The sequence below is a fragment of the Xiphophorus hellerii genome, chromosome 10 (assembly GCF_003331165.1).
Source record: "Xiphophorus hellerii strain 12219 chromosome 10, Xiphophorus_hellerii-4.1, whole genome shotgun sequence".
Taxonomy (NCBI): Eukaryota; Metazoa; Chordata; class Actinopteri; order Cyprinodontiformes; family Poeciliidae; genus Xiphophorus; species Xiphophorus hellerii.
Window position 1 is genome coordinate 11,108,837 of NC_045681.1, and position 27,962 is coordinate 11,136,798.

The 27,962-nt window shown below is 37.9% G+C and overlaps 1 protein-coding gene across 1 annotated transcript; it reads right to left on the bottom strand.

Moving 5' to 3' along the window:
- Positions 1-26,919, bottom strand: lhpp (phospholysine phosphohistidine inorganic pyrophosphate phosphatase). Its single transcript, XM_032573964.1, has 7 exons — positions 26,772-26,919; positions 26,312-26,499; positions 25,820-25,973; positions 25,666-25,729; positions 25,478-25,570; positions 24,791-24,882; positions 1-2,740 (listed from the first exon to the last, which is right to left on the bottom strand). Exons 1-7 carry the CDS (start codon positions 26,900-26,902, stop codon positions 2,638-2,640), a joined length of 825 nt encoding a protein of 274 aa, XP_032429855.1. The 5' UTR covers positions 26,903-26,919; the 3' UTR covers positions 1-2,637.
- Positions 26,920-27,962: the final 1,043 nt, after the last annotated feature.

Consider the following 27,962-nt stretch of genomic DNA (forward strand, 5'->3'; position numbering starts at 1 on the left):
ACCAATGAAATGAATGTTTAATTGCTTCTCATACAAGGCCAACGGGCAGGGAAGTATCACAGACAAAACACTCATTCAAACAGAGCATAAGCTGTTAGAAAACAGAGTACCAGCAGTACCAGCTGCTAGCACTTTGCCGGGTACATTAATATTTAATAAGCAATCTGAAGGAGCAGCGACACAGCCAGCTCAGACACGGTTTCATAACACTTTGCAGCATTTTTATTACCTCTAATTGTCCAATAACATTCAAGCATGTGTGTCAGCTAATGGTGAAATGAACCAGTCAGACCTCAATGAATCACTTGGCAGCAGATTTCTGTTCTCGCAGAATGTACACTGGGACCTTGGGGGCAGGCAATTGAGAATCATTTGTTTTATGCTCCACTTCAAAAAGGCCTCTGTGATCCAGCTGGCACACACGGATTTTACACACTCATCATTTTATCAGCCCTCTCTGTACAGCGCAGTGCAGACAACATGTGATGTAACGATCAGAGGCCAGCAGGGGAGGAATTCAAGTCAAAACAATAAACATAAGCAGAGATCTGTGATTCTTCTCTCTTCACTTATGGAGTGCCTGCTTCATTTTCTTCGATTCAGCACGTAATCATGTAGTGAGGAGAAAGGAATGCAGTTTTTAGCTAATTATCTAAATCAGTAGCTCTTTTTAAGGTTGTTGTCCTGCTTGAAGGTAAACATCTGCCCCAGTCTCTGGTCTTCTGCAGCCTCACACGTTTTCTACCAGGATTGCCCTGTAATTTTCTAAGCCCATCTTCCCATCAACTCTGTCATCTAAAAAGGCTTGTGGCAAAATGCAGCGGGGAATTCTTTTGGCTTTCTTTCAGCAATTCAACTTCCCTAAAAATAGATTTGTGTTTTGCAAAACTATTAGTTGTGCCATCATCAGTTTCTTCTAAGTCTTATTTGATTTCTTGGCTGCTTACAATTAATGCTTTCCTTGCATGGGCTCACTATTTAGCTTGATGGCCCGATCTTGTTAAGTTCGCAGTTGTGCCATGCTAATTTTATGTGATTTAACACATAAAGTTAGCATTACGTTTTTGTGATCAAATCTTGGGATATTGTTTTATAATTGAATCCTACTTTAAACAACTCCACCAAGCTATCTCTGACCTGCCTGTTGTGTTCTTTGGTCATCATGATGCTGTTTGTTCATTTATGATTCAAACCTCTGAGGCCTTCAAAGTGCTGCTGGATTTTTACTGAGAATAATCACTAAAAAGTGACTTTGAAGGCAATTGGTAAGCCCTAGATTTATTTTGAGGTGGAAAGGCAGATTGGAAAAAAAATAAATGCTAGTTTACCAAAAAATTATTTTTACACATTTTTGTTAATCTGACAGGGGTCAGCTAATATTACCATTTTTGAAATCGCTCTCAATACATATAATTTATGTAGAGCTACAAAACTTACTCTGCCCTTTGAAGAAATTTTATGAGCACCTAGAATGCAAAATGTATCAGTTTGGTAGTTAAAAAAAAATGGAATTTAACATCCAATTTTAGGTTCCAGAATAAAGGAAAGACTAACGTTTTAATAGGAAATGACTTTTTAAATAAAAGATTCATATGTATTATTAAATAAAGTGGACAAGCATGCAGTTTGTAGCCTAATGATCAAAGGAATGAGCTAAAAATAAATCCAGCAATTCTGTTTTGGTAAGTCTTTGCACAGATAACTTGGGAAAATAAACCAAACACAGCTGACCATGTCTGGACTTTTGTATTGATTTTATATTTAAGAATACTGCTCAGATCTTCCGGACAAAGACATGGAGGGCCGCTGTAAAGGGCCTAGAGAGGTTGAACAACCACAGTTTGCTGACCCCTGGTCTAGCATATAAAATTCCAACACAACACATTGTACTTTGTGGTTATAAATGTAACATCACTGTGAATCATCGTGTCTCTCTCTGAGATTAACTCACTTCCCATTTCTAGAGTTTTACTGCTGTGCAAACAAAAGGCTTCTCTGCTATGAATTAAGGTTCAAAAACTAACGAAACATAAGAAAAACTTTTCCCAGGTGCTTTGAAAGTTTTAGGGTTTCCATGACCATTACTCTGAAAACGTCAAGAGAATAAATTATCTTTATTTTCTAACTAAATGTGTAATATTATCCAGTTCATATACAGAGCCATCATTTGTGTTATGACACATACAACAACTTGATCACAGTCATTCTCAGCTGCACTTCTGTACATGTTTCCAACGACTCTGAAGGCCTCGACTTTCCACATCTAACTGTCGATCAGCAGCTGGGTAGATGCTCATTCGTGTCAAGCTTGAGGGATCCCATCTATGCCAAACATGAACTGACAAATGAACAGCGCAGTTCGAGAGCACTTAGAACCACCTAGGCTAAGTTTCACGGGAGTTACATTAACACTATGTAGGGCAAGCAGATGGCTGATCCGCTCCCATGTTTAACAGCACAGTTTATAGTGGCTAGACAACATGGGAATAGTTCTGGTAATTCTTTTCACAGTTTTCTTCAACTACCTCAACACTGAGGAACCTCCTCATATGAAACAACACTTTTATGAGCCATAAGTAAGCACTACAGTGTGACAGTGGGCCTGGATGGCTCTAAGTCACAGCAAGTGGAGGGTTCTCAGGCGCTGCACCCTCTCTGACCGAGGATCGCATCCACAGCACTGGCCAAGTTGTCCACAGTTGCATCAGCGATCACAGTTGGGTGCCTCTCGTCACTTGGCCTGCAGGACGACAAGTGAAACCATAAGAAACAGGAAGGAGCAGCTGCTACATGAGAATCTGTAAACATGGAATCTAGTTCTCAGATGATAAAAACACAGAATGGAGGCTTATGAAGTGGACAAGATGGCTTAAAAATAACCCACACAAGCCATAGTTAGAATACAGACCACCCTGATAAGCTTCTGTGGAAATGTGTCCCAGTAGAAACAGGTTTATAGTCTCTAAGAATGAACAGCAGTACAATAAAAATGATTTTTGTTTTCAGTAAATTTTGTGGTTATTAGTGCTGTTAAAAGGGTATCTGTGCAGCTGCTTGTATTACAGAAATGCAAGGCAGTGCGTGCTTCTGACCTTCATCACCAGCTGCAACGGTGCGTTCTAACCTTTACTATTTTGGCATCTAACTGAAACAGACAAACTGGAACACGCACACCCAAGGGAAAACATTTCAATACATAAATACCAGATTCTACAACTCATTTAGGCTCCAACACCTAAATTTGGCTACTTTCAGCAAAAAAATGCAGCCTATCTGTTCAAATCATCTCCAACAGGTTTCTTGGACATGACAATGAGTTCAATGTACTCCAAAGGCCTCCACAATCATTAAATCGCAATCAGATAACAAGGCTAGTTAGTACCACTGTACCCATTAAAACTATGTTACATAAATATCCCTGCCACTAAATGCTATGACAACCAGTTTTCACTTTACCTGTTCTGGTTGCCATTTAGACTTTTCATCATGTTGTACATTTATAGTTGGTCTTTTTTTTTTTTTTTTTTACCAATTATGTCCTTATCCATACCTGCTTTGACAACTGACAGTCTACTCATGGTGTTGATGAATGATATCTACCAGCAAGAGGTTGCTTGGATGAGTCAACTGATCTAAACTGCTATCAGAACCAAAATAAATGAGTAAATGGGGTGTCATAGAACGTTTTCAGAAAATATTATGTAATATTATGGAATAAACTATGGAAGATTTGATTTCTTTTATGACCAAAATTTATGATAATCCTGAATAACTGGAGGCTGCAAGTAAGAATACCATTGCATGAAAGAAGAACCACCCACTAGAGAAGAGTGGGTTGATGCAACATAATCCTTAAAAAATGATTCATGTTTCCCTGAGACTACATAAAGGCACACTTTACAGAATATGGTCTAACTTGACAAATTGTGCAACATTAGCAAGAGTCAACTTTAAGTGATGGACTTGACACAAAATCATTTAATAATTCCCTTGCCTAATTATCAAACCGTGAAAGAATAAATACCCTCCAATTGATCTTTAATGGAAATAGCCACACTAAGGCATTAACATCTTATTGGATATAAAGAAATAAACACATTTGTAAAGATTATAAGTAGCTGTTTTTGTTGCTGTTCAGATATTCAAGAATAATTGAAGAAAACATTGAACTTCAATTAAAAATAAACTGGTTTAACAGGAAAATATTTGCTTACAGAGTTGACATAGAAGTAGAAAATGATTAAATAGCAATGCGTAGGTGAAGGCCCATCTGTCAGTGGTCATAAAGTTATGCCTGGTATCAAGTTTTCTTGAAGTGAAAACTGTTTGCTGTTGAAAACTAAACTAAAAAGGTCTTAGACTGGTTGAGGTTACAATCATAATCTTGGTTCTGCTTTGGTTCCTAAATTGTGGGAAAGCTTCACAAAGCGTGCCTCAACGGTTCATATCTCCCCCACTCACTAATGCCTTTCTTTGGATCAGGGTCCACTGATGGATGCAGATATGGCTGTTTAATCAGCTGGTGGAGGAAATGTAATCCATTTGGTGTGGCACCCGGCCCAGGGTCGGCATGCAAGACCCTTTTCCTCCCAATCACATCAAAAGACATGGACACCTTTTCATTCATCTACAGGAGTCCTGTTCATTTATAAAGGGGAGCCTATAGATACCCCCCCCCCCCGTCCCCAAACACACACACCCACTTCTCAGACCGGCCTAGACCAGACTCTGTGTGCTGCCTCTGTTCTGTCCCTCAGTCACGGGTTGGAGCTCCAGATGGGGACTCTTTGTCTGGCTACGGGCGTGCGGCACACACCACCATTAATCCTTGCTTCTGAGAGCCTGCGGAGAACCATGGCAAATATTTGTGAGCTGCCCAAGTGTAGCGCTAGAAAGAAGAGGCCTGGAGGTGGTGGTGGGGGCAGAGAGGTGTTGAATACTGAAGCCACGTTGAATACGGGGAAGCGGTGCCATGTGTTTACGCATGTCTGTCAGCTGCCAGCGCTTGGGTTATGTGAGCTGCTGCACTAATGGTCGGGGTGTTATGTCTCCTGTGCAGAATTACTCCCGCACCCTTTTCTGCCCGAGGACTGATAGAGTTTACACACGCACACAGAGGCATGAACTCACAAGCAAGTCGGTCACATGGCTCTTAGGTTTCAAGCAGTGAATTCAACCGCATTGTCTCTTTTACCTTTTGCGCTATTAAATCTTTCAAATGTCCCTTTGCTCCTGTCCTCCAGATATCCATGCATGCATGCATGCATGTCTGCATGTATTCATTTTGCTGCTTTCCAATCTCTGCCATGAATAATAGAGGAGCCACCAGGTCAATGTGACCATGCAAAATTCAGGACAACGCATCTAGTGTTACCAGTGAGGTAATCTGCGGCTTGCTCCGTGCCCTTCAGGTCAGCGCAATATCAATACGCATAAGCAGATCCGTTCGGCCTCCACAACTGACCGACACTGCACAGCCTTTGTGCAGCGATGAGGTCAGCCATGAGGTAGGAGGTAGACAACTGCAGCAGTCAGGGATCTTGGCCAACACAGCTGCTAACGTGTTGACAGAGCAAAGTGTCTCTCTGAATTAAAATTATTAAGTCACCACAAGATTTACTTTGCATGTGGAGCCTAGAAAAGCAGTATATAATTATAATGCACTGGACCCATAGTATATTTCAATATTACATAGTAAAATTAATTAGTTAGATTTGAGGTTGGATCTAAAGATTTTAGATGGGGAGAAATCTTGTTAAAAATAATAATTATTGTTTTTGTTGTAAAATCGGGGAGTTTTTTTAATGGTAGTACTGTTAAAAGGTACACAAAATAGCAACAGAATTGCTTTCAGTATCATTCCAAATTTGTTACTTTCATGTTCTCTATAAGATTAGATCAGATTACACCATAAAGTTGAATTTGCTTCCTTTAACAACACATGTCATATCTTAGAGCCATAAAACAAATTCAATCATAATTGGCTATTTTATTGTTTATTAAAAACAAACAAAAAAAAATCACTGAAAGGCTGATGTAAGAGAACACAATATACAGTACTTCCCCCCATGACAAAGACAAAGCTTAAGCAGGAAGTTACCAGGCAGACCACTGAATCAGCTGTTTATGAGCATAAAGTTTATAAGATTAGAAAATTGTTTCAATGTCTAAAGTACGTCTATAGGATGTTTAAAAATGATAACTACTTTCAGCTTTAGCTTCTCTTTTATCCACCACATGTAGCATAGGGTGACATCATCTTACTTGATTAGTTGGAACTTGGAAGGTGTACTGAGCAGTTGTAAAATAAATACATTCAAACAACTGGGTAAAATAATTAGATGAAAAAAAAAACTCAGATCTTATGCAGAAGAAAAGTTAAACCACAGCAACCTTCAGGATAAAGCAATGTTGAAAAGTAACAACATCCACAACTAACAGTGTTAGTGTTGGCTTGACCTGGCAGTGCTTAAGCATGGTGAATTACTGCTCAGGAAAAGCCCAGAAATTTGACTTTATGACCCCCCAGTCACCGGCCTGGGCTTATTAAGCTTAATGCATATTTTGAACAGTTGAGTCTTGGACATTTGATAGGACATGAGTATCCTAATGGATGTGGCAAGTGAATGCTCTCCATGCATTATAAGGCAAATCTAACATGCCATTAGTTCATGTAAACATAGTTTAGTGTACAGTTGTTGCCTATGATAAAACGGAACTGTTATGTTAGTCTTGCTCTCTCTTACTTTCTTGCGGCATGAATGAACTGCAGACATGTCTAGAGATGTCATAAAGAAATACACTTTCCAAGTGCTTCTTATAGCTCTGTGTTGCAAAAATCTTTACCTACCCATACTGAAAAGGTTTTTATCCCCACCGATAGGATACATATGGTATATTTACTCATTAGAAAAATTAAGCCTTCCTGTTATCTGCTGAAAGTCTTGCCCTTTCTCATTCATGTAGCCTGAAATAAATATCCACGTCATAGAATATACTTGTATGTTTCAAAAAAGTTAAACATCCTTTGGAAAAGCGTTACATTCAAAAATAAAAAACTAAATATTTTCACTGATTAACACCAGTTATGCTTCTAAAAGTGTTGCCAGTGCAATATGGTAGCAATTTCCAACCTCCCGGCCACCTGTAAGGGCTGACCAAAGTGAATTCCAGCATAATTTCTTTTGAGGTAAATGCCACACCTTACTAATGTTCAAAAATATTTACAACCCCAGTCAGAAACATGGTGAATGAGATGTTCGGGAAAGAACGCAAAGTGTCAAATGAGGAACAAAACTCTAAATCCATTTAATGGACAACCTACAGAAATGCATTGATAACGGCAGATTAGATGGTATGTCTAATACATATCTAACATACTTGGAAAGTCCCTTTGAGTAAGCACATTAAAATGGGAACCCCTGTTCTAGCTTGAACCAGTAAGCAGACTCTCATATGCAAATCATAAAATTCTGCATAGAAGGAAATACAAGAGGTTCATCTTTATGTGGTTGTTCTTTAACTAAAGGTACAACCAAACTTTTTTTTTAGCTCTCTTTACCAACAACATTTAAGTCTGATTGATTTTACTTTTATCACACAATTTGAAATCCATTTTGATTTACTCAACTTAAAGTTGGGCCTTCATAGCTGTGTATTTGGAATGACTCAAAGACTTAAACTACGTATTAAATGTTTTAGAAATGAACCTCTTCTCTGCTCTGTTTTTTTTTTGAAGATGCATTCGTAAACCTCCAATCCTGCCCATGTCAGACATTATAAAAGCTGAACCCGTGTTGCAAACGAATGCTCTTCATGCATTACTGAGACGATAGTGGTTTAGAGAACTTACAGGTGGCTAATATACCACTAGTCTCTATAAACAGTTTGTGAGTACAGACTGTGCCATGGTGAAATGAAAGTGGACCCAAATGAGTCATAAAAAGCGCTAACTTGTTTGTGAAAGTCAGCTGTGCATGGGAGATAAACGCAGATAAGACACCGAACAGAAAAAAAGAGAAATGGGATCATTAAACCTCTAGTTAGGAGAACAGCTCCATTGTTATGATTGTCAAGGCAACTGCCCGCAAGGTAAAGAAGATGGCTACGGAAGGAAAGGAAACATGAATGAGAAACACGCGCACAAGACCAAAGGAAGCAAATCTGTCACATAATGTAAACTTAGTTTCGATTTATACTTCTCTGTTAACCTCTCCACCTTTTTTGCTGAGTAGGTGTTTCATCTGAGTGAGTGCAGATGGAGCAGATATGAAGCAGGCATAGGGGGTTGAGATAAAAAGTTCAACCAGAGCCAGCAGTGACTTACTAAGCAGGCTGTTATGGTGGGAAGATGGTGACAAAAAACAAACCAGGATAAAAATTTGTTTTGTTTTTCTTGCAATGTAAACGGAAGCAATCTTGATCCATGAAAACCACGGTTATTGTTTTGACCTTGATTATTTATATGGAATCTTGGTCTCAAATAACCAAAATACCTGCCTAATTGTGTTTCCTAAACTATGTCCCAAATAAAATATGTTAAAGCCAGTTTCAAGATGCAATATGTCCAAAAAATGGTAAATCTTTTCCCTTGTTAGTTGTAGCATCTTAACTGCATCTTGTAGCATTTACTGCTATGAGACCTGTGACTTGGTAAAAAAGAGCAACGTCTAGACAAATCTGTAGGAAGGATAGCAAATGTTTCTGCACTTTTAAAGATTTTAAAAGTTGTGTATGTATTAACGCTAATTGGAGCTCAGGATTATGCAGGGTCTTGCAAAAGTACTCATGTGCCTTGAGCTGTTACAGATGTCAAATGCAACACTTTTCTTTGGGGTTTATGCAAAAAAAAAAAAAAAAAAAAAAAAGCTTCATAAAATGGTTCATAACTGACCTGGAACGACAATACGGGACTTCATACATTTGTATTTAGCTCATTTCACTCTGCTAGACGCCTCTTTTGTAAAAATGCTGACATATTAGCAAAACCTCAAGTCTAACCTAATCCTCAAACGCATCATAAATAACGGCAAAATCTTTTCATATATATATATATATATATATAGTTTTCCTTCTACATCACCATTGTGCCGTAACATGTGTTCTTCTAACACATAAAATCCCAACAAATGACATGGTAGTTAGTAGTTTTAATCTCCCAAAATGTGGAAAAGTTAAACTTGGCAAGGTACTGTAACTGCCCAAGACTGTGTCGCATGGTAATTTGATGCTGGACTGATATACTTTCCCACTGCACTAAAAACAGATGTTGGCAGAATTTTGGAACTCTTGATGAGGGTAAAAATGATTCAAGATTGCTGTGGATAGGTGGGATTTACCACAACAAACACCTACAAAAGTCTAGAAACTGTACTGAAAATTCTATTTAAGCTGACATAAACTAAAATAAGTTAAAAATGTCAGATTAGGCAAAAAAGATTGCTGAAATTACCATTTTGTTTGCAATGAAGGAGGCCAGGCAATCAGATCTAACTTTAAAGTGGTAATCTGCAAGGAATTCAGTCTAAAGACGGCATTTGTGTCTGAATTACATGTTCTCTGGTTAAAGAACATTACATGAAGAACATTTTGATTCATATCGGCAAAGTATCCAAAAGCACATTCAAACTGGATAAAAAAACAAAAAAACAAAAGAAAAACAGACGTTTATCAACATGTTCATGACACTTTAATAGTAGAAGGAAGCATGCAATTATTGTTACTTTAGTTCTACTTCCCCTGTCCCAAATGGAGTAAAACTACAGTGACAAAAACAGAAATATGGAAGTGTTCCGTGGCTTCCATATTTCTAAAAGTTTCTACAGAAGCAAACATAAGTTAGAAAAGATTTTATGTGAAACTAAATATGGTGCTGTAATTTACTATGACAAATTCTGACTGGTATCAATTTCTCTTATTTGGTACCATTTGTTGGATGCTGGTATGATCAACATGCAATGGAAAATAAACCATGTTTGAGGTATAGTTGGATGTTGTTTATCTACTGGAAGCACACATCTCCTATTTCTACTCCATAATTAAACAAGATAGTAGTGCAGAATAAAGGATTTTACTTTTACCAGCACAAATAATGTGCTGGTAAAAGTAAACCCTTTTTTCTCATAGCAGGGTCAGTTCTGTTAACTAAAGTCATTCTGAATTTTGAGGTTGATTCCTGAGCTCAACATTTGTTACTGATTCTGGGGTATTTTTGATACTGATTTTTAACAGCTAGATATGAAGACATTCACTTACTAAATGCAGCAATTAGTGTAAAGTAGACCCTTTGTACTACTTTAATGAAAAGGGTCTAGATTTCAAATTATGTTTGATATTTTTTTTAAATGAAAGACAAAATAATTGCAGTTGAACATGCTAACCATCTTAATTAGTGATTAACATCTCTAAATCAGATACCACTGAAAACCCCCCACATCAGTCTCCCTTGATCATTAGTTTGCAGATCATGACCTTAACACTTAGATTTCCAAAAAGCTGCCAACATTTTAAATCCAGACAGACAGAGGACATCATAAAAAAAACACAAACACCATACCTTCCTGTTATCTTTCTCAACCTAAATGAAGAACAGATGTGCCTTCATATGCTGCAGAAAAGATTTTAAAATAGCTAATCGAATCTTGTTCTTCCTCTGACCTCATTTTTAAACGCTTCACTGATAATGCTGATAGTATAGATTGCTAACTTTGGGTTCAATTTCCTCAGTAAGAGCTCCCACACTGAAAAAGAGATGTTGATAGCATGAGCATTTTGTATAAACAAACAGGAAATGTATTTATTTTTTTTTAAGTTTCCCACTTGGTCCATTAAGCAAGCAAGAAAATCAGCTGATTTGGGTCAACAACCGAGTTCTTGGTTAATCTCCAAAATAAAGTAACCGAACATGTCTTGATTGGATGTTTTTGCACGTCACGCTCCCATCTGACTGCTGCAGTAAGGTTATTAAATGTTTCCAAATGTGTTTTTCATGACAAAACACAAAAGCTTTAAAGTTTGCAAAACACCTATGTGTAACTGCTGCAAATCACCAAAAAATGATAACGTGGGTGAATTAGTTATGACAGCAAACCGTCACAGATGATGTGGAAATTTTCATACCAAACTAGTGAATCAGGGAAAGAGTAATGGGAAGGATTGTATTTTCATAATAAAGTTACCTACACAGACACATTCAACCTGAAAGCAAACATGACTGCATGATAACTATAGCCCTTATGTTCAGCCAAGCCTTGTGGGTGGATATTAGATGCCAACACAAGACAAAGCTCTCTGCTCTAAGCCTGGGGCAGTCGGAATGAAGGTGAGCAGCTGCTCGCGTTTTCCCTAAACCCAGTAACGCTACGGGAGACTTAATGGCCTTTAGGGTGAGAATGTGATCACAGTTTAAATGCTCAAAAATGTGAAGAGCTCCAGGCCAACTGACATGCAGCGTGGTTTCATCCTAATCAACTCAAGGCTACGTTTTCATATCTCTCCCTCCTTTATCTGATATTACAAGGCCTTACTAAAATAAACAGCCCAACGGAACAATGATGAGCCACCATCTTTTTGCATGTTATGGCAACAGACGTATCCCCTTTCTCTGTAAAGAAGATGTGCAATGTTGACTCACAATCAGCAAACAGCTGCAGTATGGTGTTCACACTTTACTCAGATTAACCGCTGTTTTCAGGCGAGCTGGACTCAAAGGGGGTTCCCTAGGTGCAATATGATGAGCAACCAGATTTGCTTTCCTTTTTCCACTCATCCTGCTGCATAAAAAAAAGCCTCTTGAGAGAGTCAGGCAGAGTTTTTGCAAGAGAGAAAGACAGAAGCGTCAACTCCCTCCCACTGGAAACCTTCAGCTTTTCCAAACATTAAAGATCAGAGGACACAAACCATTACTGAACATCTTCGTCTTCTTAACTGCATTTTAAGAAGTTCATTATTTCAGCTGCTAGTATTTGTTCAATATGCGGAGCTTCATGTGACCCAGAACTTACCACAGGCTTTTAACCAGAGTGTTATTATTTGCAGTGTTGATGACGAGTTGCAAAGCTTTTATTTGCGTATCTCTCTCTGAGTGTTTTAAGATAGCAACGCAGTTCTGCTGAGTCACTTGCTTCAGACACACATAATGCATTTATGTGCAAACCCAAACAAACATGCAGAGATGAGGTATTTGGATAAATGGTGGCAACTAATAGTAACTAGGCATATCACCGAATTCACACCATGCTTGGCTGATTGGGTTGGCAATTAGGAATTGCTTAGCAGGGCTGATTATCCGTTCAGTAAAGAATTTTCCTTTGTGTGCTAAAGAAGCTGCTCAATGCTTTTGCTTGTGGACTTTAGCTCTCTAGACTTTCACCAATTTTCTTTCTCTGTCAAAGGGTGGAAAAGTACAGTTGTGGAGGTCAGAGGCTAAGGCCCGGTGAGCTCTTTTGTCTTGTTGTGGCAGTCTGGCCTCACCATAAAAAAAAGAAAGAACCTAGGTTAATAATTGATATCTTATCAAGTTCCAACACCAAACAAGCTTTGAAGGAGGCCGGAGGAAACAGTCAGAACATGGTGCTGAGGACAACAAGCTTTCTGAAAAAGTGTGTTGTCCACTGACGGTTGAGATTCCATGGTTCAGTGTGTTAATTTCCTACATTTCTCCAGACAAATTCCTTCATTTCCCACAATTGTTGTTTTTCAAAGATCTAATCAAACTTTTTAAAAAATATTATTAGGAAAGCTCTGCATTTATCCTGTTTTTACTTTTTAAAAATAGAGAAAGGAACTCCAGAGCTTTAAACATAGTCCTCAACAATTTATAAGACTGACAGTTGTTTTGTCTGGCACAGCAGCAACTGGAGTTGGTTTGGCAATTAGAAATTCTTCCAAAAATCAAAACTGCCTTTGTTGTAAGAAAAGGAAGCTGGCTAGCATTGTGCAGCAACAAGTGGAGGAGGGGCAATGCTGCATTACTCTATACAAGCACAATTTACTTTCACTCTCTTTCCTGGATTTGAACTGTAATGATACGCCAGAAATTAAGAGTTCTAAAAGGTAAAACCATGTCAAAACTTGACGAAGGTATAGCAATGAAATGGCAGCACACAATTGTGAAATGGGTGTACAAAGAAGTTGATCCAGGTATAAATAAACTAAAATTTCACTTTTAAAAAAAAAAATTAATCCTATGAACTTTACGGTTCACCCATTTGTAAATGTTGTAACTTGTGTGATTCTATGAAAATGAAAAGCGTGGCATTCTGATGCACTTTAATTCTTTGGAAGCAAAAAAAGATAAGTCTGGAGCAAAGATGCAAGGGAGGGGGGGAAACCAACAAAACAAAAACAAGCATTCATGTGCCATCTATTAAAAATAAAAGAGATACAGCAAAGGAAATACTAACCTTTTGTTACATGCATGCTCCCATTTACCACGCAAGTGTTTCACCAGCTGCTCACAAAGGAGGTGTATAGAAATGTGCAGCTGGCAGACAAGAATGTGCATACATGCATATTCAATATGCATTTTTATATTTTTATGTTGTTTTGGCACAACTCAATATCAAAATTTGAATAAACATGCACAGATAAAATTTGTTATGTATAAAATGGGTGGGATAAATCATTGAAAAATAAACAGCTTCACTCAAAACGCGTTTGCTCGATAACAAAAATCCCTAAATGAGTCAGAATGCTTTTCATTTTCTCTTCAAATGAGGTTCTGAACATAAAACAGTGTCTTTGTGGATTATGCTGTGGAAGCAAACAGACCGAAATGACACATTTAGAAACACAAACTGGCGAGCTGACGATCCTTTGACAAGTTTACAACCTCAATGGAGACGAGTTGCACTGAGATAACTCCACTTCCTTCCCACACAGACAAAACTCATCTGCAAACAGTGGTGAAAAAAGGACAGGGTGTGTGGGACTGTGCTGTTCTGCTCGACCGTACTCTTGCCTACGAAGGAAAAGGCTTCGCAAAGCCGAGCAATTGTGTGGTCAAAGTGTGACTCAGACTGAACCTGCAAAGGCATGACTGCAAGAAGAAGAATCTGGTTCTACAAAAAAATACCCTGAGAATTAAAGGCACAATAGTGGGTGAAAGATTATAGAGTTGCATAGGTGAAACCTACAGAGAAGGGTATTAAATATAGAAGGTGACATAAATTATGTTGGACGTCATAGGACACCAATGGAGGAATGAAAGATAAGCCAGGCTGAAATACAGTATGTACCTGAGAGCTAAGCTAGGGGCACTACTTAGTTTGTAAAGAAGATTAAGCTGCTGCTACAGAAGACATAGCCACCCTGTCGAGGTTCAATGACACAGGTCTGCACAGAACAAAGGCCAGCCGTAATCACTACAGTCTTATGTTCGGTTCGATGCCTCGTTGAGTCAATGAGGAGGAGATCGGATAGGAAAGAGCATGTGCTTTCTGCAGATGCACATAAATCCTACAGTAACACATTTAGGGTGTTTTTTAGCTGCTTTAATAAATCCTTAAACTGAATGATCAAGCTACTCTGTTTTGGTCCTCTGAAAATGTGTCCTGTCCTTTACCAGAGAATGCAATGTCTGTTACACTCAAATGTTAAATTCACCGGGCATTTATGTTTTTCTGACTGCAGTCTTTAACAGTAAAACAATGCTACCATTCAAAATGGTGACATCAAAAACAGTAATTGAAGTAAACCAGTTTATTGTCAAATGCAGTGGTGGGCACAGTTCCACTAGTGTGCTAGTAGCAGAGCAAATTTTTCCTTTAGCTCTTTTGCTATATTTGAAAAATGTTAAGCATACTTAGCTTCCCTTAAATGTATTTCTCTGGATAAATTCTAAAGCGCTAATTTACTTGGCTGTTCTGAAAACTTTCCACTAAATAAAGTTTGGCATTTGGTTATCGACTTAAAAATTCTCCAAGTATTTATACGTTTACATTCATGCTCTTACTTTGAACCCTATGAAGACTGATTACACAGCACTTTCCTAACCACAAGTTCTGTCTCTTTGTATCCCCCCAGTAACTACATTTCAAACAAGAAACATACAGGAACAAAACAGTCATAACTCCAAATGCAAGATAAAAAGTTATTATTCCAAATGCAAGATAAAAAGACAAATTCTAAGTTTGTAAATTCAATCAGGGACAAAGATTTTCACTCTTAAAGGCATGTCTGATGGTTGGACAAAAATAAAAAGGTTCAATTCACCAAATAGATTCCATCATGAGGAAAAACATTAAGAAATATTGAAAAAATCTCAGGACATTAGCCAAGAAGTTAAACCTTACATACAAATGAGTCCCAGGCATAGGACCAAATTATTTACAAAGTCAATGTTTTGGAGTTGCCGTCACAAAGCCATGATCTCAGAGCTGAAAACGTCTTTGACACCAAAGAGGCCAACAAGTTAGACCAGTTCAGACCTGACCAGAGCATTAAGCCTAAATTACAGCTAACTCACCTAAATAGGAAAGGTTTAGTCTTTCTGTACAGTTTGTGTAAATATCTGGTTTCAACTTTTTATGATTTTATTATTGAAAAAATATAAGTCAACAAAATATTGCATCCAAGCTACTGTAAATGTGAGCTCTAATGAGCCAGCTCTAATGAGCCAACTCTAATATCCAACTTTGATCAGTTGCTAAAAGGTCGTTGCTCCTGAAGACTTTCCTTTCATGTCCACAAACTCTTTAATGTGGAGACTGGACAACAATTATCTCCACTGTAGCATTAGGACCACAAAAACTACTCCTAGAGGTTCCCACTGTTTCAAAGTTACAGGATACACACATTCCTCATGCAGTACTAGATAACAGGCGTTTTAGTAGTTAAATGTGTGACAAATGTGTGTTAAGCTTTTTGTGTACCTTTCCATCAAAATATACTGCACCACCTCTATGGGTAGCTGTGCCTCACCATAACGCTGATCCACATTCTTTTCTCCGCTCACTCCCTATTCAGGCTCAGGCCATCATGGTTCTGATGACTGACTGCAGGAAAATGGAGCAGTTACAGTGACGTCTGGATATTTGCATTGTGACCATCTGGGGGTAATTGTGCTACAACTGATGTTATTCATTTACAAGCTTGCACTTGTGCGTATATGTGTGATTTTTTGCACAAATACAACAGCTTCACTGATAAGACACGCTAACCTCTGTACTTTATAACCCTGGTTGCACAATTCCCACCATTCATTCTAAACTAAATAAGGAAGTGCATTATAAGTAAGCTGCCTGTAATGCAAGCCACTGCCTAACAGATTAAAAACAAATTTTGAGATGGGATTTTTTTTTTAGATACGTTTGTGTAGATCTATTTTCTGAGCTTACACGAAATGTAGGCCCATTCAAAAGGGAAACAATCATTTACTTTCAGAGAAATCTACAATTTTGAATCATTTTAAGAGTTTTTATTCAAGACAACTAGTTCTCATGGGGAGTTGGGCCAAGATTCAAATTACAGTTCCCAAAACATCCACAGACAAGTTAAATGCTCCGTTCGTAGTGGGTTTCTTTTGGATGGATAATGTTTTTTCCAATCTCTCATTGTCCAATCTTAGTGACCCTGTAAGACAAATAGCCTCAGTTTTATTTTTTGCTACCTGGTGAACATTTCTCCTTTCTTACCCTTTATGATGCTTGGTCCAAACTTCAGTAAATCGTCCTTACTACATCTGTTTGTCCAGATGAAAAACGTCCCTCCCATGTGATTGGCCAATTCTCCATTTCTTTTAGCAAGAAATTGAACAGGTGCACCAAATCAATGACAGTATGTTTCAGATGTGGGGTACTCCTTTGTGAAGTCTAGATGGCAATTCTTTATATTTCAATTTAATGAAACAGATAACAGATGTAACTCAAGCATATTTATTACTATTTTATGCTTTAGTTTTTGTTTGCCTTGGATAAAGTATGAGGTGAACAAAGTTAAATTATCTTAGTCCCAGACAAAAGGTGTGTCTTGATCTACAAACATCAAGTTGCCTAGACATGTACACAGTCGAAAAGAATAAATGAAAAGATTAAAACGACTAGGACAATGACAAACCAAACTGGATGGGGACCAAAGACAATTTAACTACTATGAAAAGAGAGAAGGATTGTTAGAGAGAGAACAAAATCTAAAACGCTCAATGCTAAAGAACTGAGCAAAAAGATGCATCTATGAATCAAGACTCTAAAACAGCTAAAACAGCAGTTAAAAGGTAAGACTAAAAAAGACTGTAAGCACTTTTGTAATGAACCTAAACAGGTGGAGGGTCCTAAATACTACAAGGTCTAAGATAAGACAAGATTGAGCTATTTGGCAATAAACACTCCAAGCATATTTGATGTAAAACAAAGGGTGAACAACGGAAAATTCATCTCATGGATACCGGTAAGTAGAAAGGCGAATGTGTGATTCTGTGGGTGTGTTTATCTTCTAAAGAACATGGAAAGCTTGTTGGAGAGCATCATACACTGCATAAAATACCAGAGTATTTAGAATGACAATTTGGAGGACGGGAAAACTGGAAATTTGTCGTCACTTGAGTATTTCTGCAAAAAAAGTGCAAAGAAGAGTTAAACGTCCCCCCCTTGTAAGTATAGACACTGTGAAATTTTATAGATGACAAAGTTCTACAGTATTAGCAAAATAAAGCTGCATGCAGTCTCGACAGCAGAAATATTGTACTACTGTTAACGTTGCATAATAAAAAGCTATCTCTGTCTTATGGCTTGATATTACACCTTCCTTCTGGGGGTGCCAAAAATCATGGAGGGTACTGTTTACATAAAACTGCCACAAATACCATTTTTATTTAACTTCAAATGAATAAAGATAGTTCTTGTAGATAAAATAAAAATATTTAAGTTAGCCTCTGGAAATGAGTCATGTTGGATTAATAATACTGATTAGCGGGAACAGAGAGCTGTGGTTACAATAAGTGGACGTTTCAGGGAAGTTACATATTTGCTGTAGTGTCAACAACTGCAAAAGCATTTCTCAAGCTCTTAGCCAAGTGCTTTCTCAAAGGGAGTCGTTTATTAAAAACACAAATCCTTTCCTTTCCTATTTATGAACCTGAAGTAGCACACACTTCAGGATGTTCTAACACCCTGAAATACTTCTAACCCTTTGTTTTATACGATAATTTTATGTCAATTGCCAAAAATGTGGTTTGTCGTCATGTGTATTTTTTGTTCCTTGAGAAAAGTGCAGTTAAGCTGCAGGAGGAACACTTATCAGGATTATAATCAGATGACCACTGACCCCCAGTGCAGAGCTTGCTTCCTGTTGCGTCCCTCTGTGACGACCGCCGACTGAGAGGGCACAAACCTGGGTGCGGTTTCAGTGAACTTGCACTGTGGTTTCGTATCATCAGGGACTCACACTCTCTCCCTCCTGAGAGTCTTAATCTGGCTCGGTCTGCTTGTTTCCCAACATTCTCATTAGCAGTGACGTGCTGGCCGGAGTAAGGAGGTTTACAGTGTAAACCTTTGAAAGATGGTTTCTGCTGTGTGTATGAACTCTCTGCCAGATTTCATCAGAAATGCAGCAAGTACTCATCAATGGCTGGTTAAGATCTGACACACTGCTACAGAGACAAAAGGATGTTGACGTGTATTGAGAGTTTATGCAAATCTGTTTCATTTGAAAGAAAGAAGAAAACACAAACAAACCAGCAGCAGCAATGAAATCATGTTACAAAATGGGATATAAAGAGGCAAAGTGACATGAAGTTGCTTTTAAATTGCTTCAAAGCGCCCCGGTTCCGTGCTGATGCAGCTCCCTGAAGATAAGAGAACAAGAAACAAAGAGCACAGGACCAGCTAAGGTCAGAGACTGTGGGAGATCCCTGTTCAAAACCGAGAAAATAACAAGAAGCCACAGGACAGAAAAAACAAGAACAAAAACATAGAATTCAAGTGGCTGCGTCATACTCTGGTAACAAACAGTACTAAAATCTAGAGCACAGCTTTTAAATGGCTTATATTAATAAATAGAATGTGTGATGACAAAAACAGCACCTTGAAAAGACCACAAACATCAAAATGTGTGGTTCCTCTTTTCAATTCTTGATTGGCATTTTGAGATCTTCTGTTTAAGACTCTTTCTTTTTATTGCTGGCAACTTAGCTGTTTTGGTTCAAGAACTTAGTGTCAAATCTTGTGCAACAAGGTTTGACACCCCTTGATCTATTTTCACAATGTGTTACATTTCAACCCAAACCTTCAGTGTTACCTCAGTCGATTTTATGTAAAAGATGAACACAGTGTGTGTAATATGAAGTGGGAAGATAACGGCATCATCTTTTCAACATTTCATAGAAACAAAGTATGGTGTGCATTTGTTTTGGTCTGAAAATGGAAAGTGACACATAGTGTGAACATTCGAAGCCACAGCCATCTACCTAAACCAGGCTAGGTCAGCATTAATCAGAGAAGCAGCCAAGAGGCCTTTTAATTTAATCTTTATTTTACTCTGGAGGAGCAGCAGAGATCTATAGCTCAGGTGGGAAAATCTGTTGAAAGGACTCGTGCACTCCCCAAATTGAACCTTTATGGAAGAGTGGTAAGAAGAAAGCAATTCTTGAAAGAAAGCCAATGAACATGCCTATGATGAAATACAGTGTGGCAGCATCATGCTGTGGGGATGCTGTTTTCAGCTGAGACAGGAAAGCTGCTCAGTTTAATGGAATACTGATAGAGCCAAATACAAGACAGTCCTGTCAGAAACACCGTAAGAAGATATAAAATAGTTCATACTGGAAGGGAGGTTAAATTGTTAGCAGAACAATAAACCTGAACAAATAATCGGAGCTGTAATGAAATTGCTTCAATCAAAGCTTACTGTAAAGACATATTCATTAAGTTAGAATAAATGTTATGATGAAACTTGTTATTCAGATTAACATCATATTTTAGAAATGACCTTTAAGCAGCTGTTAAACATTCTTTTTATTAAGTCCACATGCCTGTGCTAATCTTTTTATTGGTCTGATCTAACATTCTAATCCTAAATGTCATGTCTTTATTATTCATAACAAGTAGCAGAAACCGAGGCTTCAAATCATCAGCCTTTGTGTAATTAAGCTGTATGGTGTTTTACTTAGTAGGTCCAGTTACTAAAATAAATGAACTTTTCAATAGTATCCTATATGACTATATTCATGCATTAGAATGGCAAAGTCAAAGAATATCTGGAAAAACTCGGAAATTCGTGTTTAAAGACCCCACCCATCCAATCTGACTGAGCTTGAGTTATTGAGAATCTGCGTGTACAAAGCCGGCAAAAATATATCCCCAATGGGTTGCAGCTGTAATCCGAGCCAAAAGGAGGTTCGTTGTTCAGGGAGACTGAATAAAAATCCATACTACACTTTTATTTTAAAAAAGCTGAACGATGACTCTACCTGCCATAATCTTGCAGCTTTTACAGCATCTCTGAAACAGTGTTGGGATAAAGTTGGAGTTAGCATAAAGGAGCCACTTGTGAGTTTGTTTTTTTTCTTTTTTGCCTAAGTGTTTACACAGGGAATATAATGTTTAAAATTTTCTACACCTCTAACTCCCTGGCTGCAACTCAAAACTCAACTACAAAATTTAAAGGTTGAACAAAGGTTGGAGCAGAGCACGCTGTTGGCACATTTGTCTCCATGCAGCTGATTAACATCAGTACTCAGGTTTCCCACACACCTCATGTAAAATCCAACCACATTTCACTCAAAGGCCCCACTCTGAAAACCTGTTCTATATTAAAGAGCAAAGGGCTCCTTTGGATTGCACTAACTGTAGCTCATTATTTCAGAACCAGGAAAAGCTGAGCACTAGCAGAACGGCTTTGTTGCAATTATCCCTATGATCTGCCTACACATCAACATTCATTTCTGCCAAGGCCTTAGCCTAGTTATTTCTAGAATGTAATGACGGATGTAACATGCCAATATGCTATATGGAAACTTAAAGATTGAGGAAAAAACTTGGGAAAAATAGATTATTCGTTATAAACCTTTTAGTCGACATTGTTACAATTTCTTCAGCAGCAACAACAACAAAAGTTCAACAGTAGGTATCTGCCAAAAGTTTGCCACATGTGAAAAATTAAATCCTTGCTATATTTTCGAAGCAATGAATACAAATGCAATGTACACTTTTCAGGTTTTTATTTGAAAAGGAAAAAAGAGATGAGACAAAAAGTTTAAATGGTACTATGTATTCATTCTAGCCGTAAATCTTAAATGAAACCAACCAGGGAACGTTTCTCAGCCACAGTTTTCCAATAGCCCCTTATGTCTGATTTGTCTAATATTTGTATCCTTTTCACCTTCCTGCCCCGTCACTGGGTCTGGGGTATTTTGAGGCTGCCTTCATTCAAACCTGATGGGAATTGGAGGTCTGTGCAGCATCTGGTTGACTTGGAAACAGCTGTGTTTTCACAGATCTGACTGAGGGTTTATAGCTCCTCTGAGCAGGCCCGGGTTCACCCGGGCTGTTTGCCTAAACAATGTTAAATCTCACGTCTCCCATGGCTCTCTGAAACACCATTACTGTCACAGTTACTCTTATTTCTTTCAGACACAGTGTATGTAAAATTGGCCATTTGAGAGACTTTAAATGTTATGTACTGGTTCTGTTTAAGACATAAATGATTGTTTAGATGTCCTACAGTTGTTGTAACTGCTGCACGCACTGTAAAAGTAAAAAAGTAGATAAGTTAATAGTGCTTGCTACTTGGTGCATACCAAAACGAGTAATTTTTTTCTTGCTTGGGCTTGTTTAGCCCAAACAAGCATTGAAAACATGATGTTTGAGTTTTAATTTGAAATGCCATCAGGGTGATTTTTCTCAGTCCTACTAGAAATGTGGAACTAAGATTTGCAATAATGTATTCTGAGAAAAAAACCTAAACTTTTATTTTGAAAATGATGTACAGTATGTGGTTTTTGGAAAGACTTAACACTACATTTTTAATCTTTAGTCAATCTACTAGTAGTGATCCAAACTATAAAATACAACTATGTAAAATAGAACTTTTTTTATTGTTATCTGTGAGTTTTATGTTGAAATTTCAACACAATTCGTTCTTTTTTTAACTACTGGTTTAGTAAAATTACTAACAGAAAAAAATTGCAATCGTGAATTTTATTTCTTCTTTTATTTTGAAAGACCAACATAATCCCTTTTTCATTTCTAGTTTTCATCCATTAGCAAAGAGGTGCCTACATTTTAAAAGAAAAATCCATTAAATTAAACTTAGAGACTTGAGATTGTTGTTTGGATGAGTACCTCTGACTCTCATTTTGAAAGCCTAAAATTTGTAAATGTTTGAGGAGAATAACATTAGATAATCTATATAAAGAATTGGCATTACTGTATCCAGCAGGGATTTGAAAGAAAACTATTATTGAGTCACAGACATATTATACTGAAAGCAGACTGTTTTTTTTTTTTTTTTACAAAAGAACTAAAATATTTATTTTTGTGACCATGATAAGTGACAAAAGCAGAAACATTAAATTTTAGAAAACCTTTCTCTACAAACAAAAGAAATCCACATTTTAAAAAGGGATAATTTTCTCAAAACCTTGTCTGACTTCTAAGATAAATTTAGGATAACTGTAGGGGTAGAGGGAACTGAAAAGGGAACTTATTGGTCAACAACCAGAATACTGAGCTGAATCCGCAAATGAAGCCTTTCAAAGTTGGGCAAAATGTTCATTCTCCTTGATGAGGGGTCGCTAGCTTCAGTCCTCAAGAGCTACCATCCAGCAACATTTGGATGATTCATTGCACTGACACACCTGATATCAGAAGCACCAAGACAGTTCCACTAAATAACAGCCTCTTCTTTTTACCAAACATGTGACAAACTGGCTACACCAGTCACTGAGCTTAGGGATTATAAAAATATCCAACAGCAGCTGTGATAAGGGCAAAAACTGATAGCACATATGTTCCTTTGCTCTATTCATCTTGCTTACATCCACATAATGAGATGAGTCAAGTGGTGATATAATATAATCGGCCTTATCCTGTGTTTAGCTTATATGTGACAGACATTCTTCAGAGTATCTGCGTTCTGGAGCCCAACTGACTGAACTGTTAGAGCAACAATGTGGAGGAACATAAACCACATGAACTGAGCCTATTCCACTGAGAGCTACACCCAGAATAGCCTAGTCTCCTATGCTTGTGCTGAATCACTATACAAAGATGGCTTTCCAGCTCATATACTGGCACAAACACAAAGTAGGTTAACTGTACATGCATGTGCATGCTAGCCAAATACACAAAAGCGAAGCAAAGCGTAAACAGACAAATCCAAATATCCCATAAATGCACAAGAATAACTGCACAAAGGTGAGGTATAGTTTTTGAGTTGTGAGAAACTGTTCTCTGACTGCAGGATAAAAATGACTGATGCTTTTGCAGATTACTCCGTGTTGTCTCAGTATCATGACCAAAAAAAAAAAAAAACCTGCCTTGACAGTCTGCAGTAGGCTCTGCCATGCCACGGCAAAACCCAGCTGGTTTACAGCTGCACTGAACAAACGTTGCTTTCTGATTCTGGCCAACTGAGGATATGTGTTGGTTCATGATTAGACACATTATAGTAGTGACCCCATTTCGGTGAGATGGCTTTAAACCACCAATGATTGATAGATTTAATTTGATCTTAGCTCTGAACAAATTCACAGTGCACAACATGTGATATTTCTTTTACCGTACCTGGCACAAAGTCTTTAATTTTTTTATATTGCAGCCGCAAACTTTAATGTCTTTCATTCCGATTTTATGTTATGGACCAACATAAAGCGGAGCACAGCTACGAATTGAAAGATTTCACTGATAAGATAAAAACAAAAATCTGAAAAGATAGTGTGTGGAATGCAGTCCCTTGACTCTGATACTCCTATAAAATCCAGCGCACAAAAGTGTCTTCAGAGGTCACCCAATTAATAAAAAGAGTACATCTGTGAGAAATTTATTCCCAGCATAAATCCAAAAAACGCTCTGAAGGCCTCAGAGGATTCTACAAAGTATTGACTATTACTTATAAAACATATTTAAAGCCATGTATACTTTCCTTTTTCTTAACATGAGCAAATTCCAGTGGCCATCTGAGCTAAAATATACATTAAAATCTGGTTTAGTTACAAAAAAAGAGATCTGGATTTATGATTTGGAACACATGCCATATATGCCATAATGTGCAGTTCCATACAAGCATCAACATATTCCCATAGTAATGTTTCTATTTCCTTCTAACCATAAGCACAGCATTTACCATTAAAAATAATCTGCCATAACCTCCATGTGATGACACCCTAAGAGCAGCCTTACAGTAATCCCCAGGTTGGGACCATAAATCGCTCAGTGACTCAAAAGTTGCGGTCAACGTGGGGGAGAGAATAAACTATTTTTGGCAGAGTCTTAAAACAAACAAATCTGAAAGATTTAAGAATGGGTCGTCTGGGCCACAGGAGGGTTTGTGGAGGAAACTCCAATGTAGAAATGTGTTCAAAGTGCGCCATCAGGTGGTGGAAAATAAACATTGGTCTTCTCAAAGCACATTGCTCCAAATATGGTAATTTCTTTCCTTTAGAGGGGCACAAGTTTCTAAAAATAGACTGTTGTGTTTTGCAAGATGTCTGAGATTTGTAATACTTTTTTAAGGAAGCTTCAAAAAACAAACCCAGTTACAAAGGAGTTGGAAATATTGGATATAGCACCATTTGTGCTGAGCACCATTCGTGGCTGAAACTAAATTAATCATCAGGCTTGAGGATATCACTGACCTGTATTTGCCTGTCCTGACTTGCACACCTTTCATGCCACAGTACTGGGCCCCTCCCACATCGTTCACAAGGTCATCTCCAATCATTAGAGTCTGAAATTGTGCCGAAGAAAAGAAGAATATTGGTACATAAACTGTGAGTGCTTAATGGTTGCAAAATGTTGTGTACCGATCTTGCGAGTAAATATTTTAAGATTTCTGAAGTATGATTTTTTTAAATAGCAATAGAACAAATGAATGGACAGATAGAAAAATAGGTAGCTTGATGGATGGATAAGAAAAATACAGATGGACAGATGACAGATCTATGAGTAGTTAAATGCAGGAGTGGGTGGGTGGATGGACAGACGGACGGATAAATGTGAAATTGGATGGACAGACAAAAAACTGTATGGACAGAAAGATGGATGATCGGACTGAGAAACGGATGAACAAATTTGCGGATAGAAAATTTTACAACTGGATAGACAAATGAATGAATTGAAGAATGTATGCCCCTAATTATCCAGATCAGGAAATGACTAATTAAATTTATCACTTTGTGTAGGAACCATATGATTATGAGTCAGTCAAACCAAATTCCTCTTAAATTTGAAGCCAAATTTGACCCAACAAATTAGTGCAATTTTAAGGACAAATCTTCATCAGTGTGCTCTGACAACATGCAGCATCATTTCTTGTTATTTACCTCATGTGGTTTCAGTCCCATGTCACTGAGAACACTCTGGAAGAATGTTGGTGATGGCTTCCCAATTACTTCTGCTTTTAAATCACAAGCATACTAGAAAAGAAAAGAAAGTTCAGGTTATAAGTAAGATGATATTGTGATAGAATTATTTCTTCCTGCCAAACTGAGCAAGTGATACAAAAATATACCTCAAGAGCCTTCATGTAAACACCAACATCTAGTTTTAACCCATCTGTCTCCTTGTAGTATCTTCTAAGAAAGCAGTGAAAAAAAGAATCATAAGCATTTAGCTAAATCTGTGAAATACGTTCAGTCTTATCTTGCACTTAAATAATTTATTACCCTTGGCCAAGGGAGAATAACACTGGCTTTTCCAATCCTATCAAAACCCTAAATGCCTCATTTAAGTTCTGGTACGAGAAGTTTTCAGCTGCGTCTCCAATGATCACACAGTTTGGGTTGGTCTTATCTACGGCATCAAACTCAGGGAGAAGTCCTGCAAAAGTAAAAATAAAAAGAACAAAAAGTCATATTTGAATGAGCAAGTGAGGATTTGATTTTAAAGTTTGACAGAACTATTTTCTTTATTGCTTTATTAATGTTTAGATTAATTACTAACGCCACATTAGGAAGCTGGTCAGAGTTGAAGGGTAGATGTATGGATCAACTCTGACCATGCATAAAAATAGCATCATGCTGCTACCACCACTGGCCACCATTAAGACAGAGTTATGATTGGAGATATGCAATCTCCAACCTCTTAAGATTTTCTCAGAACAGCTTTATTTAGTTTGCTTTTTTTGAACTGGATTTTAGGATATTTAGGGGCATTACCGTCATGCACCAGCAGGTGGGGCCTCAAACCCCGCTCCTTGAGAACAGCAATGGCTGCAGGGGCAGGAGGGAAGACCTCAGATACAGAAATGTCAAAACCCAGTCTTTGGAGTTTGGCTACGAACTTCTCTCTGGTTGCCTGGGTCTCATTGGTGCAGAAACGCAGCTGCAGGTCTGACTCTTTGAGTCTATAAAAAAGCAAAAGTGATGTGAAGGTTACTGGAATAAAGTCAATTTCAGCAACATAAAGCTTGCCTGATCTTGTGTTGTTGGCATAAATGGCCAAATCAATGCAGAATGCATACATGCACACACAACTTTTGACTTTCTTTCCCATAAGAAAATGCGCGCTACCGTCATGAGTCAGACACGATTTCTTCGTTCCATGCTATGAACTTTTGCAAAGTAAACTTTAAAATCTCAAACAATGCCACAAACAAACAAACAGTCATACACTCACCTTTTCACAGCCTCTATGGAGCCAGGGATAGCAACTCCGTCTCCCTCCCCGCTGTCATACAAAACTCCACACAAGTCCAAAATAACACCTTTCAAACTCTTCGTACAGCCTGGCCAGCCCGTGTCAGCCATGACGTTCTGTGTACTGCGCCTGCGTGACCCGTAACGTGGCGAAGATAACCTGTATGGAACTACAACAGTGCCATGAAAACAAACAAACAAAAAAAAAAAGAAGAAAGAAAAATATGTAAATACAAAAGAGAATATGTAAGTAAATATGTTGGCTTTAGGTTAAATAAAAGAAACAAAAGTAATTAAAAAAAACTGTGAATATATAAAAATATACAATGGTTAAAGCAAGTGGCGATTCTAGCTAAATTAATGCTAAATTAATGCACCCTAAAACTGTATCTCAGCACCGCTGAATAGGATTGCCACCCATCCAGTGAAATATGGAGTCGTCCCATATTTGGCCATTAAATGTGAGTCTCTTATTGAACCGATAACTGTCCGATAGACACGCCAATAATATGTCTCTCATCTTCTCGCTCTGCCATGCATCAGGGAACGCAGGTGGATTTACAAATCACTGAACGGGTTAGCACCAAAATACATTAAAGATCTGTTGTTATATCAACCTTCCAGACCCCTCGCTCTGCTCTGCATCCCCAGAACCAAACGAGGAGAAGCAGCATTCAGCTTCTATGCACCACAAATCTGGAACATACTCCCAGAAAACTGTGAAACAGCTGAAACACTGACTTGCTTTAAATCTAGACTAAAAGCCACATATTTAGAGTTGTATTTGCAACGTAATCAATTATGATTTCTGGTTTAAAAAGTAACCTTAAGCAATGTAGGTAGGATGGCTGATCTTACGGTTACTTTTAACCAATTTACATAATTTGTGCAGCTTTAGAAAAACACAGTAGACTACATAAAGAAAGGTGGCCTAATCTTTTTTTCACAGCAACAAGAACAGATCTTGGATTCACTCCATGCACAAAATGAATGGAAGGCTACATGAAGGTAGGTCTGATCTTATTTACAGCATCAAGGACAAATGTTGGATTTATTCCATGCTTGAAAAATACGGTAGGCTAGATAAAGGTAGAAGGTTTGATCTTATTTACAGTTTTGTCTGGTTTTGCTTCGAACCTGGTCCTGTTCCTGTTTTTCTTCAAGTCTTGTC